Source organism: Lygodium microphyllum, chromosome 20 (assembly GCF_053477565.2).
Source record: "Lygodium microphyllum isolate KBCC chromosome 20, Lygodium_microphyllum_v1.1.10, whole genome shotgun sequence".
NCBI classification, from domain to species: Eukaryota; Viridiplantae; Streptophyta; class Polypodiopsida; order Schizaeales; family Lygodiaceae; genus Lygodium; species Lygodium microphyllum.
The window spans coordinates 55,787,660-55,806,375 of NC_141154.1; the positions used below are offsets into that span (position 1 = coordinate 55,787,660).

General features: G+C 41.5%; 1 protein-coding gene across 3 annotated transcripts in view; it reads right to left on the bottom strand.

The window, feature by feature from the left end:
• Window positions 1–321: 321 nt before the first annotated feature.
• Window positions 322–18,716, bottom strand: part of LOC148018916 (WD repeat and SOF domain-containing protein 1) — a 133,587-nt gene continuing 115,192 nt past the window's right edge. For 2 of the 3 annotated variants that reach the window (XM_087701218.1, XM_087701217.1), the window contains exons 12-18: window positions 4,105–4,158; window positions 3,850–3,935; window positions 2,021–2,081; window positions 1,866–1,930; window positions 1,674–1,779; window positions 1,507–1,595; window positions 323–1,269 (exon numbers count right to left, since the gene is read on the bottom strand). In XM_087701218.1, coding sequence (XP_087557344.1) covers window positions 1,107–1,269; window positions 1,507–1,595; window positions 1,674–1,779; window positions 1,866–1,930; window positions 2,021–2,081; window positions 3,850–3,935; window positions 4,105–4,158 — 624 coding nt within the window. In that variant the 3' untranslated portion in view covers window positions 323–1,106. Of the gene's footprint in view, window positions 1,270–1,506; window positions 1,596–1,673; window positions 1,780–1,865; window positions 1,931–2,020; window positions 2,082–3,849; window positions 3,936–4,104; window positions 4,159–18,716 lie in introns of all 3 variants that reach the window. The other variant, XM_087701219.1, reaches the window with a different exon arrangement.

Consider the following 18,716-nt stretch of genomic DNA (forward strand, 5'->3'; position numbering starts at 1 on the left):
TAACAATAAAACGCGACTGAATGCATATAAGCAACCATAACAGAAAAATGAAAACCACAAACTAAAGCATCCAGGGATATCCTCTGCGAATGCAGTTAAACACACACAGGCCATCTCACAATGAGAGCTGTTAACACATGATCAAATGGAACCACAGTTAACAAAGGCAAAGCCAAATGTCAATGCCACAATACCCGACAATCATTATAAATAGATCATGGCCATACCCTGTCAACAAACCTTAATGTCTGCAGACAAAGGAAAGACAATGCACAACAGCAAACACACACAAGCAACACAGGATTCCAATAGGAGAATCAAGAATACAATTGAACGCCATCTCAAACACTCCACAGGCTTCCTCTCTTCACACCAAGAATCTGAAAGTGCAAAACTGAGTGACTATCACCACCCTCCCTCCCTCTTATAGAGGAAAATACAGGAGTTGCCCTACCAGAAAAGAGGTTGGCCAAAAATCAAATAAACAAAAAGAGGCCACCCATAATTAGGGCTTGGGCATCCATGAACCTGTGAAACGACCATGTCTGACAGTAACGCCTCTCAGGTTTAATGTAAGATCTTTTGGTGAAAGGGTTGGAAGCACACACCTTGGAAAGATTGTTCCTGCTCCACTCTAAATTGGTCGTGCATACAGCTAAGTACAGAGCAAAGAAATGGCTAGAAAATTAGATGCACAGGATGCCCATAACTTATCTGCTCAAGTCTTCCATAACCATTCAAACATAAATACATGAGCTCGTTTAAGAATTTACAACAGGGAGAGTTCAGTAAGCAAAATTTGGAACATGTGCCAATCAAGCCTCCCGTTCTGAATGGCATCATGTGCTGCTCCCTCAAATGGAGCTATACTTCTTCTAAAGAAGTCGAGAGAACAGTCTGCTTGTACAGATGACGATGCATGATGTCACAGATTTTGTCTGACATGATTGGCTGTCATTTGCCTGGCTCTCTGTACCATTTCTTCTCCATACCTCAACATCTGATAAACTCTGTCACTCTCTTGCAATTCATAACTGCAGGTGAGCTTCTCAATTTCAGCAATCCAGCAATCCCTGCAGGAAGTCTGTTACCCGAATCCTGTGTTGTCACTCTAGCTCTGCTATTATGCGCTTCTTGCGCGCTGGTAAGTAAGGCACAGCCCCTGGAGCACTATGAGCTCGTTTCCTCTCTTCACGTCGCCTTTCAGCATCATAGACTGTCCGGCGCAACTTGGCAGCCTTATAGATAGGCTTTGGAAGATGCCGATGCCTGCAACAGAGTATGTATTAGGTTCCAAGCATCTGCAAAATTTTGTAGAAAACGTACAACTTACACGAAAAATAAATACAAGTCAAGCATAAGAAAGCAACATCTAAATGCACTTTCTTATCAGCAAATTGATCATAGACTCATCTATGGGCCGTGCAAGAACTTACAGCTCTGAAGGAAAATCTGAACACAAGCATAACAGGAAAAGGAAATAAAAATACTACTAAGAAACACCACCTGTCAATTCTTTTTATCTCAGGCAGATGTTTGTAACGCTCCTTCAAAGCATTCAAATAAGTATGTTTACGTTTCTCTCTTGGAAGTGTCTGGAAAGAAGTTCCCGGTTAGTCCTGTATCCTTTCATATACCACTAGGCAAATCCTTGATGAATTAAAAATGCATACCACTCCAAGTTGTTCTGCTGCTTGAGCCTTCCAAAGGCGTACATTAGTGTCATCACTTCCAGAGAGAACATATGTGGCATCACAGCTAAACTTAACACAGAAAACCCTGAAATAATCAGAAGCAAGGTAAGATATGTATTTTGCAAACATTGCTCATTATGACAGTTTTTATTAAAAAGGCATATTAGACACCTTTGCATTCGCTTTGTATGGTATACCTCCCTACTATGACCACCATTGTAGGTAAAAATGCGAACCTATGCACACACAGCTATCAGTTTGTCTCATCATTCTTAAGATTCAGAAACAAATGAAAATATTTATGACAAGTCTGGATAGGCACACACCGTTCTATCATAAGATCCAGTAACAAATTCACGTCCTGTAGGAGAATAGTCAATGTCCATTCTGTACAACCATCACCGCATCACATCAATTGCACTATCAATACAAATATAGTATGTAAATATCAAATGCACCCGCACTTGCGGACAACTGCATATAAAACTCTACAAGGCAGAAGTCCAAACATATCGAATACAAGTCTCCATAGCTCTAGATAAGATCTGAGGCTGACTAGAGTGGCATTTAGACAAAATTCAGTATCTGCATAGCACAGGTTAGCTTGCCAGGCATATATGTGACATTCAGAAAAGAAAAATTAACTACCACAGTCTACAGTACCGAAATGACAGTCAATCACCAGATACATTTGTTACAAATTTCTTGAGAAAGTTATCATTTTATGTTGTCGTGGGCACGAGGATCGGGACAAGAGAGGCTGAGGTATGCACAGTGAGAGAGGGAGAGTGCAGAGTACAGAGTGAGGGAGAGAGAAAGAAGTAAGACTCGATGTAGGTACAATGATGAAGTGTACCACTAGGTTTTTGATAATATATATAAAGTACGTGTAAGGGTGCGTGCACACCCAAACACTGTAAAAGGCACGGTGACCCTTTATTCTCAACAACCTCCCACCTAAAGGCAATGTGCCTGAAGGTAGAGGAAAGAATCAGCTAAGTCTGTGTGTACAAAGCTGAAATACACATATACTATCCAACCCCCATCATCTGGCGGCAATGAGCAAATCGCTCTACTAGAAGACCCTTTGTGAGAAGGTCTATAGGGTTATCATCTGTATGTACCTTGACAAGCTCAATGCTCTTGCTGTCAAGTACATCCCTAATAAAATGATACTTCACCTGTATGTGCTTTGTCTTTGCATGAAAGACAGGATTCTGCACTAGCATGATAGCACTCTGGCTATCGCAATGGAGGATAGGAACCTTTGTAATTCCAAGCTCTCTCACCAAACGTGAAAGCCATAAAGGCTCCTTGCATCCCTCAGCGGCAACCACATACTTTGCCTCTATAGTAGACAATGCACCACACTTCTACACTCTCTCATTGTTAGCCGCACATGGTTTGGCATTATAGGCCTCCTGACTGGTTATTCATTCAGGCCATGTAACAGAGTTCCTTTTGTTGTGTGTACATGTATATTTCTGGAAGGCCCTTACAAGGCTAATTTTATACTTTGCCTTGGGATATTTTGACCCAAGTGGATTTGTTCATTTCTTTCTCTGGGAAAAATAAAAAAGAAGATGCAATAGAGCACTCCCATGTTTCAGAACCACTTTGATCAGACTACCAGGCCCTGAAAAGTCACAAACTATCTAGCCCTAACAGAAAATTAATTTATCACAATGGTATGCAAAGCCAAGTTAGCTTCAGAAAACTAGTATGCAAAGCCACATACAATAGTCAACTTCTAAGATCAAACTGAGAGATTCATAGAGATTGTCTCAACATAATATCATGACACCACAGTCCACCAGGAAGATATTCGAAACATATACAGCTGCCCGAAGGTCAAGAAAATTTTCAGTTTCTGTGAAATTTTTACTCCACTAATATCTTATGCTCCATTGCTGTTATTAGCTTCTCAGAAATTTTCTACATCAAACACTGCCAATACACATTGAGGGACAATAATGGCTAGACACATCTGAAAACAGTAACGGAGTGTAAAAGCTCTGACACATGTAGCTTGCCTTTGCAAGTTTGCATGACAAAAATGCATCTCACCACATCCACATATGCATGACAGGACAAATATTATCTCCTGAACAATATCTTCATTGTTGCTTTTGCACTTATAGCAGACCTTACTTACACAGCAGATACATGATCTTTGTGAATGCATAGTGAGCTCTTGAGCTTTCGCATGTCATAGGAATAACAATTGCAATCTTCATTAGCCTGCAAAGGTGAGAAACAGTAACACATATAGAAAGTGATACAATGTAAAAGACAATCCAATAATTACCTTCCCACATGGCACTTTAGCACAGGCCAAGGAGCAGCTCAGCTCTACTGGGAAAACCAAAATCAACTGAAGTGTGCACTTACATAAAATATATTCACTTACACAAGTAAAATTGAACGCTTCTCGTGGGTTCCAAGCAACAGCATTTGTTCTTGTCTGCAAAGCATCAAAAGGTTCACAATTCTACTATATAACATCTAACTGAAGAGAAGCAGGCAGCACTCCTTAATGACTCTCCCTCCTTCCCTTTCTTAGTATAATTTTCTCCTTTAGTCTTTACAAACATCCCTCGATGCTTCCCTCCCTCACACTTTTGCAAACCAGAGAGCGAGAGAGAGAGTCTGTATCTATGTGTGTGGCTGAAGTGTCTCAGCAGACGTCTCCTATAGCAAGTAATAATGGCTCAACTTTCTTAGTGATGAGGACCTAGGACAGAAGAGGTAGTCATCACGGGAGAAGGAGCTCCAACACTCACCATGGTCAAGAACTCTATAAGCATCCTCTACCTAGGTGGGTCATCACATGCTACTCTCTCTCTCTCACAACAAGCATCTCTTTGTGGCATCAGAACTCGCATTAGAACAGCCCTAGAAATATTTCATCCTCATTCTCAGAATGCATAAGGGTGCAAAGCCCTCTTGGAAAACACAGCCGTAACACCCTCTGACCTCATACTAAACAATGCGACCACATATGTAATGCTTTTCTAACTCTCACTCCACCACATGAAGCTAGCAAATACATCTTGTGGAACAATACTTCCGTATCTCCAATAATAGTTGGTGTGACAATGTGCAGATAGGGCCAATGTTGTAGCTGAGACTATGCAAGGGATGTATGTTCATTTATGTTGGGCATATATCCATCCCAAGCAAGGTGCAAGGGAAGTATCCACAACTATGCCACCTTCATGCCCAAATGCTGCATGGGGCTCTCCTAAGTCCTCTCAGTACTAATCTATTAGCAAACATGTGTCTTGTACCATCATCTCTTGCCTGTGACCCTCGATCCCCCAAGTCAAACGAGGACATTAGGAGCTCTGACATTGTCTTTGTCTATCGTTTTACATGCTTTAGAGACTTTAGATGAAGACGACATTAGTCCATTTCCTTTTTAGCAACGTAGGCTATCCTCGGCACCCACTTTATGGGCTTGGCCACTTGATTATTAGTTGTGGCCCCTATTTGCCTATTTATAGGTGACCTGCCCTCTCATTCATTCATTCATCACATCGTTGTGGCAAGATGCCCAAGGGGAATGGGAAAACCCTAACCCTAGAATCTATGTATAAAACGGATGAAAACGTATGGAACAAGCTATTCATATGTGTGCTAATTTTGACTTCTTGATTTCTTGCAACTCTTGCACCTTGAGAGTGAGAGTGAAGGAGAGGGAGTGTGAGAGTATGTCTAGAGTGAGGGACATGGTTATGTGACACTCCTTGTATCCTATCTTCTCATTCTCCAACCCATATCTTTGGTGAGTGTTAACGAGATCGAGAGTACATTGGTTAAGAATGTGAGAGACTGAGAGATATGGAACAAGAAGCCTTTTTCTTCTCTTCATCTCCTTGAGTTCATCATGGGTGTCTCCTCTCCATCCTGTCAACGAGGAAATGAGATCGAAGGCAAAGAAGTATACACTTGAATCAAGGACAAAGCAACCCAATACAATGACTACAACGTGGTAAGTATAGGTAAACACATTCTCCCATCATCTAGTCATAGATTCGACATGTGAGCAAACTAGGTAAGAGGTAGCCGCGTGCTTTGTGTGTCGAAACTCTTGAATAGACAAGAGTGTGCCCAATGGTCCTGATGTCAAGCTCGTAGAGTGTGACATTTTGGTTTCATTGCCAAAACTAAGGGCATCCTGACCACGTAGTCGCTCATACACTTTGCACCGCAAAGTAGAAGGGATGCATGAGTATCAACTCCGAAATGCATGCAACTAAATAGATTTTCCTTTGATTGTTGGATTAAAATACTCATACCTAGCTTTGAAATGAAGTTTGGATGTATTCTATTTTTGTAAATGATATCGAAGCACAAAGGAAGCACCTACAGATAGTCACTTGCATTAGCATTGTTGTAGACAAATCACATGAAGCTTGGATTAAACACAAACAACACATCAAGCATTATTACTAAACAAAAAAGGGAGCAACGGATTGAACATAAAAGTTGTATTTGTTCACAAAGAAAAGTAATATATTAGATCGGATACATTGCAAACCCCTAATGTATGGCAAAGCCCCACACAATGGAGTGGAATAGTAAATAGCAGAAAAAAGAAACTACTCTCCACATGTGAGAGAAGACTGCTGCATATTCACGACCGGGGGCAGAGGAACACACACACACACACACACACACACACACACACACACACACACACACACACACACACAGTGGAGTGGGATAGTAATGTTGGGAATAAAGGCCTCGCACCTTTAAATGTGCTCGGGTGTGAACACACCTTAGCACTTGTACTTACACATATATCTATCTAAAAACCTAAAGGTACACTCGTCATTGTACCTAAAAACGTGCTCACTCTCTACTTTGCTCTATCTTACTCTCTCTGTCTCTCACTGCGCGTAATGACTGACTGTCTCGATCTCTGTGCCGGACATGTCACTACAAACTAGTATCAGAGCTGGCAAGAGACAGCTTAAGTGTTGCAAGAGTCTCAGGTGGACTCGACGAGCAAGAGTTGTCACAATCAAGCAGTCGGTTGCGACAGGCCAACTTGTGAGCAAAGGAAACAATCTTAGGTGACTAGCGACACGGGCAAGACCAGGCGACAGGTCTAGCGTGGACCAGCAGGCAGCAGTGGGTAGCAGCACTTGGTGCTTGATAGTCCAGCGTGCGACGGGCGACGGCTGTTGGTGAGCGACGGGGATGGGACCAGCGGGGTGAGGACGGCTGGACGGGTCAACAGGCCGTCATCCAAAAATTCTTTTTCTCTTCAAAAAAATCTTTTTTCAAACTCCTTCCTCTTACCGGGGTTCGCGCGCACAAGCACAAAAGGTTAGATTTTGCAATTTTGGCCCAGAAATTTGGGGGTTTCTCCAAACTGAGTATTGTTCATGCAAAATTGAGGCATCTGCGTCAGAAATTGTAGACATTGTGCGCATTTGAATTGGGGATTTCGCCAAAATTATTGAAATTTTACTCATCTGAGTGAAATTTCTCAACATTGGACCTATAAAATTTGGGGCTTTTATCGTATTGGTGAAATTCTATTCAGTTGAGTTAGACTGCTTGACATTGGTGCACATTTGGACCCGAAAAATTTGGGCCTTTTGCAAAATTTTGTGAAATTTTGCTAATTTTGCCCGGTTTATGCTTTCGGGAACATGTATTAATGCAATTGGGACAGATTGGTCAGTAAAATTTGGAGGTTTTGCTGAAATTGCTCTATTTTGGCAAAATTGACAAGTCCTATGCATGACAAAGAAAATGCAGACGTGTGGTTGATGCTTTGAGCACAAAATTTTGGGGCTTTTGACCGTTCATGTCAAATTTTATGCCCGTGGGTACATGTACAACAGAAATTGCAGCTAAAATCTGGGATTTCTCATGTAATGTGATGCATATGCCCTTGGAACAACTGTAATCAGTTGGATAATGCTGTAGCACATGGTTTGGTGCTTCTGAAAATTTAATTACAGATCTGAAATCTGTGCTTCTACGTGCTTAATGTTGAAAAACACAGATCTAGAGCATGGCAGCTACGGAGGTTGGAACTCAAAGTACAAACTCATGAAGACATAGACTAGACAAGACCAATTGTCACACAAGTGAATTAGGTTCCAAGATTGAGACTTGGACTCATAAAGACATTCTTGTGTGTAAGGACAATGACACTGACACTTGATTGAAAGGACAATAGCATTACTTTAAAAGTGAACCAAGTACATGTCTTTATAGCTTTCCAACTTCTCCACTCTCCTCACTGTGCTTATGGGATACAGCGCCTCATTCTGCAGCATACATCATTTGTCTATTTCTCAACACCCCCCCTTAAATCATGAATCGCTACCCTTGCTGCCTTTTGCGCCCCCTGCATACAAAGATGGACCAGGAGACTAGCTCTATGGCAGCCTAGTCAAGTTAAGGCTTGAAATTGTACATTTTTTGTAGGGTTTTTATAAAGTCAAATCCAGAAAGATCCACTATGGGAAAAACATATGAAAGATACAATAAAAATTCTTCAAAACAATCTGTCAAAGTTGTTGATGGTAGCGGAAGTATCTTCTTCTTCTTCTTGTTCATTCATGAACTGGTTCTGGTGATGATCACTTTGCACTTGTTGGGCTCTTTTCTTGTGGAAACACTCACTGGCTACATGGCCAGTCTTACCACAATAATGGCATGTCATCCGACTTTTGTTGTCGGTGTTGAATCCTCGACCTCTTCCTTTGGGTCCAGTAGCTCCTCTAGTGTATAAGAGGTTTTCTCTTGAGCTGGTCTCTTTTACATCTTTGCTTTTAAAATTGCTTTCTTCATCAAATAATAAAAATAAATATATATCGATCATGGGAGAAAATGACTTATGTCCCTGTCATGCTGACTTTTTTTTTGAAAAAATGTGGAAAACTTCTCGAGAGTAGGGAAAAAGAAAAGATAAGAATAAAAAATAAAAACGAAAGTGTTATGGGAGAAAAGGAAGAAATTCCTTGTCATAACAGGTCTCGTTCTAAGAAAAGGTGGCACACACCCTTGGATAGGAAGCTGGTTGTGGAAAAGATGGTAACACCCCGCAGTCCAGGATAGCTGAATCCCTCGTAGCAGACATTCCCAAGCCACCTCCCTTGGTGCGCTAAATCTTGTAACCCCATCAGTGCTTCTGATTCCTCCAACATACGATATTTTCAATATGCAATCCAAGCACTGAACGCGTTGGCTACCTCCCTGGGTATGTCTCTTCATCAACCAATCCATGTTGACATGATCAACCAGACGAAGTTGATCTTCATCGACAAACCTAGAGTGATGAGAGCTTTCATGTGAGTGCTCAATATCTTTGAGTGAGAGACTCAGAACATTACTTAGAGTGGACACAAGGTTCTCATATGGATCCTTGTTTACACTTGCAAGCAATACGGCTATTGCTTTATCTTCACCAATATTCTTTTTAAGAGTTGCAAGTTGGGTTTTTAAACTCTTAAACTTATTAATGTGTATGGACATGGAAGCACTATCCTTTATATCCAGCTTATAAAATTGCATGAGCAATTTTACCTTTGAATTCTTTGCTTGAGTACCAAAGATCTTGTCAAGCTCTTCCCAAGCCTTTGTAGCATCTCTGATGCCAGAGATATGATGCAGGACATCATTAGATAGTCCCCATGCAATGATACCTAGAGCTTTGTTGTTCATCTTCTTCCATTCTTTGGTTCTTGGTGGAGCTACTGCAAGTATCCCGATTTCTGCATCTTCCTCCTTGTCATCTGTATCTTCTTCCTCATCTTCAAATAGGTCCCACAAATCCTTCTGCATGAGGTGGTACATGGTCTTCTCCTTCCAGGCATGGAAGCCTTCTCCATTAAACTTTGCTATTTGCTCAAGCTCTGCCATATTGAGCAACTCCAATTAACTGAGAAAAGACCAGCAAGGGGGATTTGTGAAGTGTCATAAGGAGGTTAGTGTCAACTGACACTAGTTGAGTATCAATAGATACTATTCTTGAGCTTAGTATTGAATGTCGGTGCTTGATCTTCTTTTTGCTTGTTGATTTGAAGTGTTAATCTTGTTGGGAACTGAGTTCAGACTGAGATAAGAGTGGCAATGTGTGCCCTAAGTTGAAGGGAATGAGAAATTGAAGAAAAAATGAGCTTGGACCTTGATGGCTATGGCTTCCTGGATTAGGGTTTTGATCCATGCCTGGTTTTTTCCAGATATCTAGAGCTAGAGTTGATCATTTTGAAATTTTTTTTATGGAAATGTAGCTTACTCCATGCTCTACAAGAGCCCCATGAAAATCGTCAGGTTTGGGTACAGCAGTATGCGCGCACATCAGTGAATCGTAAACAGACGCAGTTATGGCAGCGATGTCGAATTTCAGCAATGCCAGGCTTGTGAGTGCCCAATGTCAAGCTTAGATGTGATAGAAAGAAGCTCCTTGAGTAGAAGACCAATCCTCTAGAAGAAAGCACACTGAAATATTGCCTGGTTTGAGAGATACGAGAGCTCAAAGTGAGGTATGTCTTGCAGGCCACAAACTGGGGCTATGGCACCAACTGACAATAGTGACAATACTGAGGTCCAGATAGCCAAATCTCATGGATTGATGTGATATAGGAAAGCTTTGTGAGGTGGGGAACACCTCTCCAGAAGGAAGCTCAGAGAGATTTGGTATGTGGAGTGAGATACAGGAGCTTCAAGATAACAGGGTGATGCTGGCTATGGCTAACATGGAAGCTCAAGTGAAGGTAGAGTTGAGAGATGAAGTCATGGACTAGAACTGAGCTGACTAGAGTTGAAGAGGGATTGAGAGAGAGTAGAGGAGAGCTAAACCATGCTCAACTGAGCTCTGATACCATGTTGAAAAACACGGATCTAGAGCATGGCAGCTATGGAGGTTGGAACTCAAAGTACAAACTCATGAAGACATAGACTAGACAAGACCAATTGTCACACAAGTGAATTAGGTTCCAAGATTGAGACTTGGACTCATAAAGACATTCTTGTGTGTAAGGACAATGACACTGAGACTTGATTGAAAAGACAATAGCATTGCTTTAAAAGTGAACCAAGTACATGTCTTTATAGCTTTCCAACTTCTCCACTCTCCTCACTGTGCTTATGGGATACAACACCTCATCCTGCAGCATACATCATTTGTCTATTTCTCAACACTTATTTATTGCTGGTTGGTACTTGTTTGTACCTTGGTCACTTGGGTGACAAATTTGGGCTTGCATCTGCTGTTTTTTGGTCATATTTGGGCTGAAAATCATGGCTGGCAGCAATGACAGCGGTAATCTAATGCACATAAAGAAGCTTGAAGGCGCACATAACTTTGCAATTTGGCAAAAGCAGTGCTACAATATCCTGTTGCAAAAGAAGCACGCAAAGCCGATCAAAACCAAAGGGGCAAAGCCCACGGACATGGAATAGGAGGACAATTGGGATGAGTTAAATGAGCTTCCATGCTCAACCATAGAGCTATCGATTTCGAATGCCTTGTTCTTCAACATTGAAGATTTGGATTCTGCATATGCTATATAGACTAGACTGGAAGAATTGTATGCACAGAAGAGTGCTGCAAGCAAAGTGTATTGGCTGAAAAAGCTTATGGATTTGCGTATGAAAGAGGGTACAGCAATGTCTACTCACTTGAGTGAGTTTAACTCCATTTTCAGCCAGCAGGTTTTGCCTTGAAGTTCATGATTGATGAGGAATTTAAGGCTACTTTCTTGCTTTGCACTCTACCAAAGAGTTGGGATACATTCAGGACTCCTATGAGCAATTCTAATGTGATCCTTTTGTATGCTAATGTAGAGAGTACTCTACTTATAGAAGAGATGAATCGGCAGAACAATGCATCCAGTAAGTCTTCCAATGCTTTGTATACTAGGGGCAGATCACAACAAAAGGGCAAATATGATAGCAAGAAACACAGTAAATCACGTGGCAAAGATATTGAATGTCATCATTGTGGCAAGAAGGGTCACTTTAAACGTGATTGCTACAAATCAAAGAAAGAGAAAGGAAAAGGCAAGAAGACAGATGATAGCAAGGAAGAAAAGAAGGAGAGTCAGCCTAAGAAGAGCAGTGCAAAAATTGAAGAGGTGAATGTAGTCACTCATGATAGTGATAGTGGGAGTGACATACTCTTTGTCTCTTCACACTTTGGTGCACATGCTTTACTTGCAGATACAGATGATGACATGCATACCTGGATTCTCAATTCAGGTGCTTTCTTTCATGTCACTCCTCATTGTGAGTGGTTCTCTGCCTATACAGGGGATTGACATGGTGTTGTCCATCTTGGGGACAACTATGCATGTGAGATTGCAAGTATTGTTAGTGTGCAATTACAGTTTCAGCATGGCTCTGTCTTTACACTTCAGCATGTACGGCATGTACCTCAGCTCAATAAGAGCTTGATTAGCAAAGGCCACCTAGATGATAATGGTTTTCATACCACCTTTGGTGATGGAAAATGGAAAATCTATAAGGGATCAAGAGTGATTGCCAGAGGTTACAAGAGTGATACCTTGTATCCACTTCATGTATCTAGTGACATAACCATGTTGCCGTGACCGAACAGCCAAGTGTTTCTTTGTGGCATGGCCGGTTGGGACACATGAGTCAAACAAGAATGAAAGTGCTTTCTCATTTGGGTTACTTGCCTTGTCTTCGTTATGCTGATTTTGAGCACTGTGATCATTGTATTTATGGCAAATATGCACAGACGTCTCATAAAAAGTCTCTTTCTTTGAAATCTTCTCCTCTAGAGTTAGTACATTCGAATGTATATCAAATGCCAGGATTATCTTTAGGGGAAAAAATATTTTGTCACCTTTGTCAATGATGCTACACGGAAGGTATGGGTTTACCCTATTCGTAGCAAGGATGAAGTGCTTGACAAGTTTAAAAATTTCTTGACATTGGCTGAAAATCAGACAGATAAGATACTTAAGTATCTTCGCTCTAACAATGGTGGGGAATATGTGTCCAAGGCCTTCCAGGCATTTTGTGATAGCAAAGGGATAAAGAGGGAGCTCACTACCCCTCATAATCCGACCCAAAATGGAGTTGTAGAGCGTATGAATCGGACCATACAGAATAAGGTCCGTACGATGATATCTCATGCTACATTACCCCATGGTTTTTGGGCAGAGGCTGTTATGACAGTTGCTTACTTAATTAATCGATCACCAAACAGGTCATATGCTCACTTGAACGTGTTTGACTGTGAGGCTTTTGTGCACATCTCGTAAAGAAAAACGCAGCAAAGTTGAGCCAAAGTCCTGTAAATGCACTTTCCTAGGATATGATGACGAGGGTGAAATGGGATATAAATTGTGGGATCCCGAAAAAAAGGAAAATAGTACGCAGCAATGACATTATCTTCCGGGAAGAGCGCATGCACAAACAGCCCGAAAAGACTGAGAAGATCTGTAGGGTTGTATTCAGGGAAGAAATACCTTTTGGACAACAAAATGTGCCCGCTGTACAACAGCAAATATCTGCTGTAAATGAACCTCTAAATGCAAGAAATGACGCTGGAAATGATCAGCCAGCTATTGCCCATGAAAATGAGAAACTACATATGCAGGAACAACTAGAACAACAAGCTACTAATGCTAATTTACAGGCTGAAATGCCAGGACAGCATGCTGAAAATGGAAATTTGCAAGAACAGCCAGCAAACAATGACCATTGGGTTAGGAGATCGTCTAGGGCTACTAGACAACCTGACAGATTTGTTCTTCGTGCAAACAATGTGGCTGATTATGTCATGTTGACAGACTATGGTGAACCGTCTGGCTTCAAGGAAGCAATGGACAAACATGACAGCAAGAAATGGTATAAAGCCATGTTGTGAGAGATGGAATCTCTTGAGAAAAATGGCACTTGGGACTTGGTGTAGTTGCCTAAGGGGCAGAAAACACTTCCATGCAAATGGATTTACAAGATGAAGGTCACTTCTGGTTCCTCACCAAAGTACAAAGCAAGATTGGTTGCAAAAGGGTACAAGCAAGAGCATGGAATTGACTTTGATGAGATTTTCTCTCATGTAGTCAAGATGACTACATTGAAAACCATTTTGGGCTTGGTTGCAGTTGAGGATATGGAGCTTATATAGATGGATGTAAAGACTGCATTTTTACATGGTGATTTGCATGAGGACATATCTATGCAACAGCCTGAAGGGTTTGTTGAACAAGGGAAAGAAAAGATGGTATGTAAACTCAAAAGGAGTTTGTATGGGCTGAAACAAGCACCAAGAGAATGGTATCATAAGTATGATACATTCATGCAGTCCCAAGGCTTTCATAGAAGTCAAGTGGATCATTGCTTGTACACCAAGAAGGCAGTAGATGGCAGCCTGATTCTCTTGGTTTTCTATGTTGATGACATGCTGATTGCTGGCAGGGATACTCATGCCTTGGATTCATTGAAGCAAAGTCTTCATGGCAGCTTTGACATGAAGGATCTTCGTGATGCAAATCACATTCTTGGCATGCGAATACTCAGAGATAGGTCGACAAGCTTACTCTATCTATCTCAGCAGGAGTATATCTCCAAGGTTTTGCAGCATTTCAATATGGAGGGGAGGGGAAACAATTTGGGTTCCATTGCCTCCATATGTGAAACTTAAGTGCAGAGGACAACCCTACATTTGATGATGAGAAGGCTGAAATGGCCAAGATACCATATACTTCAACTGTTGGCAGTTTGATGTATACTATGGTTGCTACACGTCCTGACATTGCCTTTCTATTTAGCCATAAAAGCTTGCTCAGAGGCTATGATTAAGCCTCCATATGTCAGGATGTGTAGCAACCATATGTCATAGCCTCCATATGTGAAACTCATAGCAACCATATGTCATAGTCTCCATGTAACATAGCCTCTGAGCAGGCTTTTATGGCTAGACAGAAAGGCAATGTTAGGACATGTAGCAACCATAGCATACATCAAACTGCCAACAACTGAAGCATATGGTATCTTGTCCATTTGAGCCTTCTCATCATCAAATGTAGGGCTCTCCTCTGCACAAAGTTTCACATATGGAGGCAATGGAACCCCAATTGTTTTCCCCCCCTCCATATTGAAACGCGGCAAAACCTTGGAGGGAGGGAAAACAATTGGGATTCCATTGCCTCCATATATGAAACTCAATCCAGAGGACAACATTACATCTGATGATGAGAAGGCTGAAATGGCCAAGATACCATATGCTTCAGCTGTTGGTAGTTTGATGTATGCTATGGTTGCTACACGTCTTGACATTGCCTTTGTAGTGGGAGTGGTTAGGAGATACATGGCAACCCTTGGCAAGAAGCATTGGGATGCAGTGAAAGGTATTATGAGATACCTCAAAGGCACAAAGAACTTCTGCATCTGCTTTGGAAAGTAGAAGGCATCTGTTGTTGGCTTTACGGATGCAGACTATGCTGGTCATGTGGATTGCAGAAAGTCTACTTCTGGGTATGTGTTTACTTTCATAGGAGGAGCAGCCTCTTGGATCTCCACGCTACAAAAGTGTGTTGCATTGTCTACTACAAAGGCAAAGTATGTGACTGCCACTGACACATGCAAGGGGGCTTTATGGCTTTCATATTTGGTGGGAAAGCTTGGCATCACAGAGTTACCTGTTCTCCATTGTGATAGTCACAGTGCTATCATGCTAGCACGGAATCCTGTCTTTCATGCAAAGACAATGCACATACAAGTGAAGTACCACTTCATTAGAGATATACTCGACAACAAGAGCATTAAGCTTGTCAAATACAGATGATAATCCTGCAAAACCTCACAAAGAGTCTTCCAGCAGAGCGGTTTGCTCATTGCCAACAAATGATGGGAGTTGGATAGATATATGTATTTCAGCTTTGTACATGCCTAGACTTAGCTGATTCTTTTCTCCTCTTAAGGCACATTGCCTTTAGGTGGGAGGTTGTTGGGAATAAAGGCCTTGTGCCTTTAAATGTGCTTGGGTGTGAACACACCCTTAGCACTTGTACTTACACATATATATCTATCTAAAAACCTAAAGGTACACTCTCATCATTGTAGCTAAAAACGTGCTCACTCTCTACTCTGCTCTATCTTACTCTCTCTGTCTCTCACTGCGCGTAACGACTAACTGTCTCGATCTCCGTGCCGGACCCATCACTACAAGTAAATAGCAGAAAAAAGAAAATACTCCCCATGTGTGAGAGAAGACTGCCGCATGTTCACGACCGGGGGCAAAGGAACACACACACACACATAGAGCTGTGTGTATGTGTGTGTGTTCATGCCTATTATGAAAAAAATATATATAGATTTTATGCAGGATAAGTGGCTTTAGAAAAAATTGCATTAAGGTTAGTGTTTATTTTTAATTAAGAAGAAAGTAAGCAAGAAAAGAAAAAGGAAATAAAAAAAAGCCAAAAAAAAACATAATTATCTTCTTCATAATCATCATCATCTTGTGGATGCCTCACAAGAGGGCTTACTGCCGTCTTCACACCATCGCTTGCTGCTCTTTTCATGGGCCGGGTATCGACATCACAAGCATCATCATCATCAACATCACCATCATCTTCATTGTCTTTCCCTTTGCTTGCTGCTACTGCCTGCTGTCATCATGATCATGTACGACCTGCAGCTGTATCATATCCATTGTTGTAAGCAGCTTCATGTCCATGGCCAGCAGTGGCGATCTGCTTCAATCTGCCTACAGCATGCCCATCATTTCCAACACAGTGTGCAGTAGTGCACTTGTTGACATCTTCATCATCGGGTGGTTTGTGTGCATCAATTCCTCCCTCGCCTGTTGTTGTTCACGCCATCATGATGATTATAGCAGAACTGTCCTCTGCATCTCACACAGCAGCATGCGCCATCTGGCATGGCTGCCTACAACAGCATAGTGCTTTTCCTGTGATCATCTTATGCTTTCTGTCTGTTTGCAACCTCCATGGCTGCCTGCAATCACCGACAGCAACACACCTACCCCATCCCAACACAATGCACTCATGCACAGGTCAGTGCACACATGCACATGATCGCACGTGCACCTCACATCTCACCACCTAGTGCATGCCCACAGTCCATCACCCATCTGCACTCTCTATGTACTATATAGTGCACTAACACATCAGCTCAGTGCACACTGCACATCGCATATGTCCACACAAACTGGTGCAGGGTACACCACACCTATGTATATGTACTCAACACACTCCACCTTAGACCATCTTAGGGTATTTATTAGACCATAATTGCATGTAGTTCATTGCATATAGTCACCTCAATTCTCCCTAGTGCACAATGCATCTGAGCACATGCACTAGTACACAATGCACACATGTACAGCGCACGTGTGCACACGTGCGCCAATTTTCCACACCCACTCTTCATGCGCCAATTTTCCACACCCACTCTTCATGCCACCCCACACATAATCCTCAAGCACACTTATTGTGCATGACTGTTCTTAACCACCGCACATTGCATCCTAAGTGCAAGTGCAATAGACCATTCATCACTCAATGCACACATTTGACTTGGAACACTTTACACTTGGCCACACACATTGTCTGTTGCAATTAGGCTAATGCATTCAGCCAAGGAAATCAGACAAATCAAACGATTAGACAACATGAACCAAAACGGAAACTACACAAAACATAAAACATTGGAGAGAAGCAAACCAATTCAAACAAGAAAATCCAACTAGGATATCAATCAAATCATTAAAACACGAACTGACAAACAACTGATTCGATGAATCATTGTACTAGTTGCAAAGTAAAGAAATACGCACTGGTTCCACAAATAGATTGTAGCATGTTGCACACAGATCTAGAAACATTTTTAAAACACAAATTAAACTCTCAAACAAGAAATCATTGCTTTTGAATGTTCGAAACATCATTAAGACAAACTATCAGAACATGTAGGGCAACAAAACAACAAAAACACAAAAAATTTAAACAGACAATAAAAAACCTAGGACTTGAAACCACAACATAGGTGCATGCACTTGAAGTGGACATGAGCTCCCCCCGAATCCCACTACCAATCGAGAACCTAGCCCTGAGCTGATCCCTCGATATAGAGAACACACCTACCTATGACCTGATCAACCTTGTCATATAGTTGGTCAACCACGAGACCACGGGGACCCTACCGAGTGCAATGGAGAGAATTGAAACTTTGGGTGGAGCCTTGGACAGCTTCCAAGACAACATTGACAACTTCCAACGAGCAACTGGCTTCAACATCTCAACCATGACCCCCTAAAGCCATGGGACAAAAACTTATGAAGTAGCAAGTGTAAGGGAAAAACACTCAATTGGTTGTTGTCATGGTTGTCAAGTACGAAAGGTATGATACAGTGCGGTATGATAAAATACGGTACTAAATGGTACCTTAAGATTTTATAAGGTATGATACGATATTAGTACATGGAAAAAAATCATGTACGATACAATATTAGTACGAAAAAAAATCATCTTGAGTATTTTGGACTAAAGATAATAGAATGTGTAAAATCTAAGAGCAATGCTGTTAGAGTATACAAGATGATTACTTGAGAGTAACATGCCAAAACCTCTATTGGGGGGGGGGGGGAGAGAGAGAGAGAGAGAGAGAGAGAGAGAGAGAGAGATGAAATAAAATGATATATTAACGTCTACAAAAGGCCAAAATGACCTATGAGACCATGAGTTACAATCATGTGTATGATGGTACAACTGACTGGGCAAAATATGTAGCACAAAGCAAAATAACAAAGGAAACTAACTATGGCTATGTGCAAAACATAGAGCTCTGTCTAGTAATAATGAGCTCCAAATGGTACAATCTCATGTGGATATGGAGGGCCTAGCTCTAGTCCGAGCAATAATCCCTTGTATACGCCTATCAAGGTGTCGTCAGTGTCTGTGTTGAGGCCTAGGACGTCTATGGCTATGTGCAAAACATAGAGCTCTGTCTAGTAACAATGAGCTCCAAATGGTACAATCTCATGTGGGTATG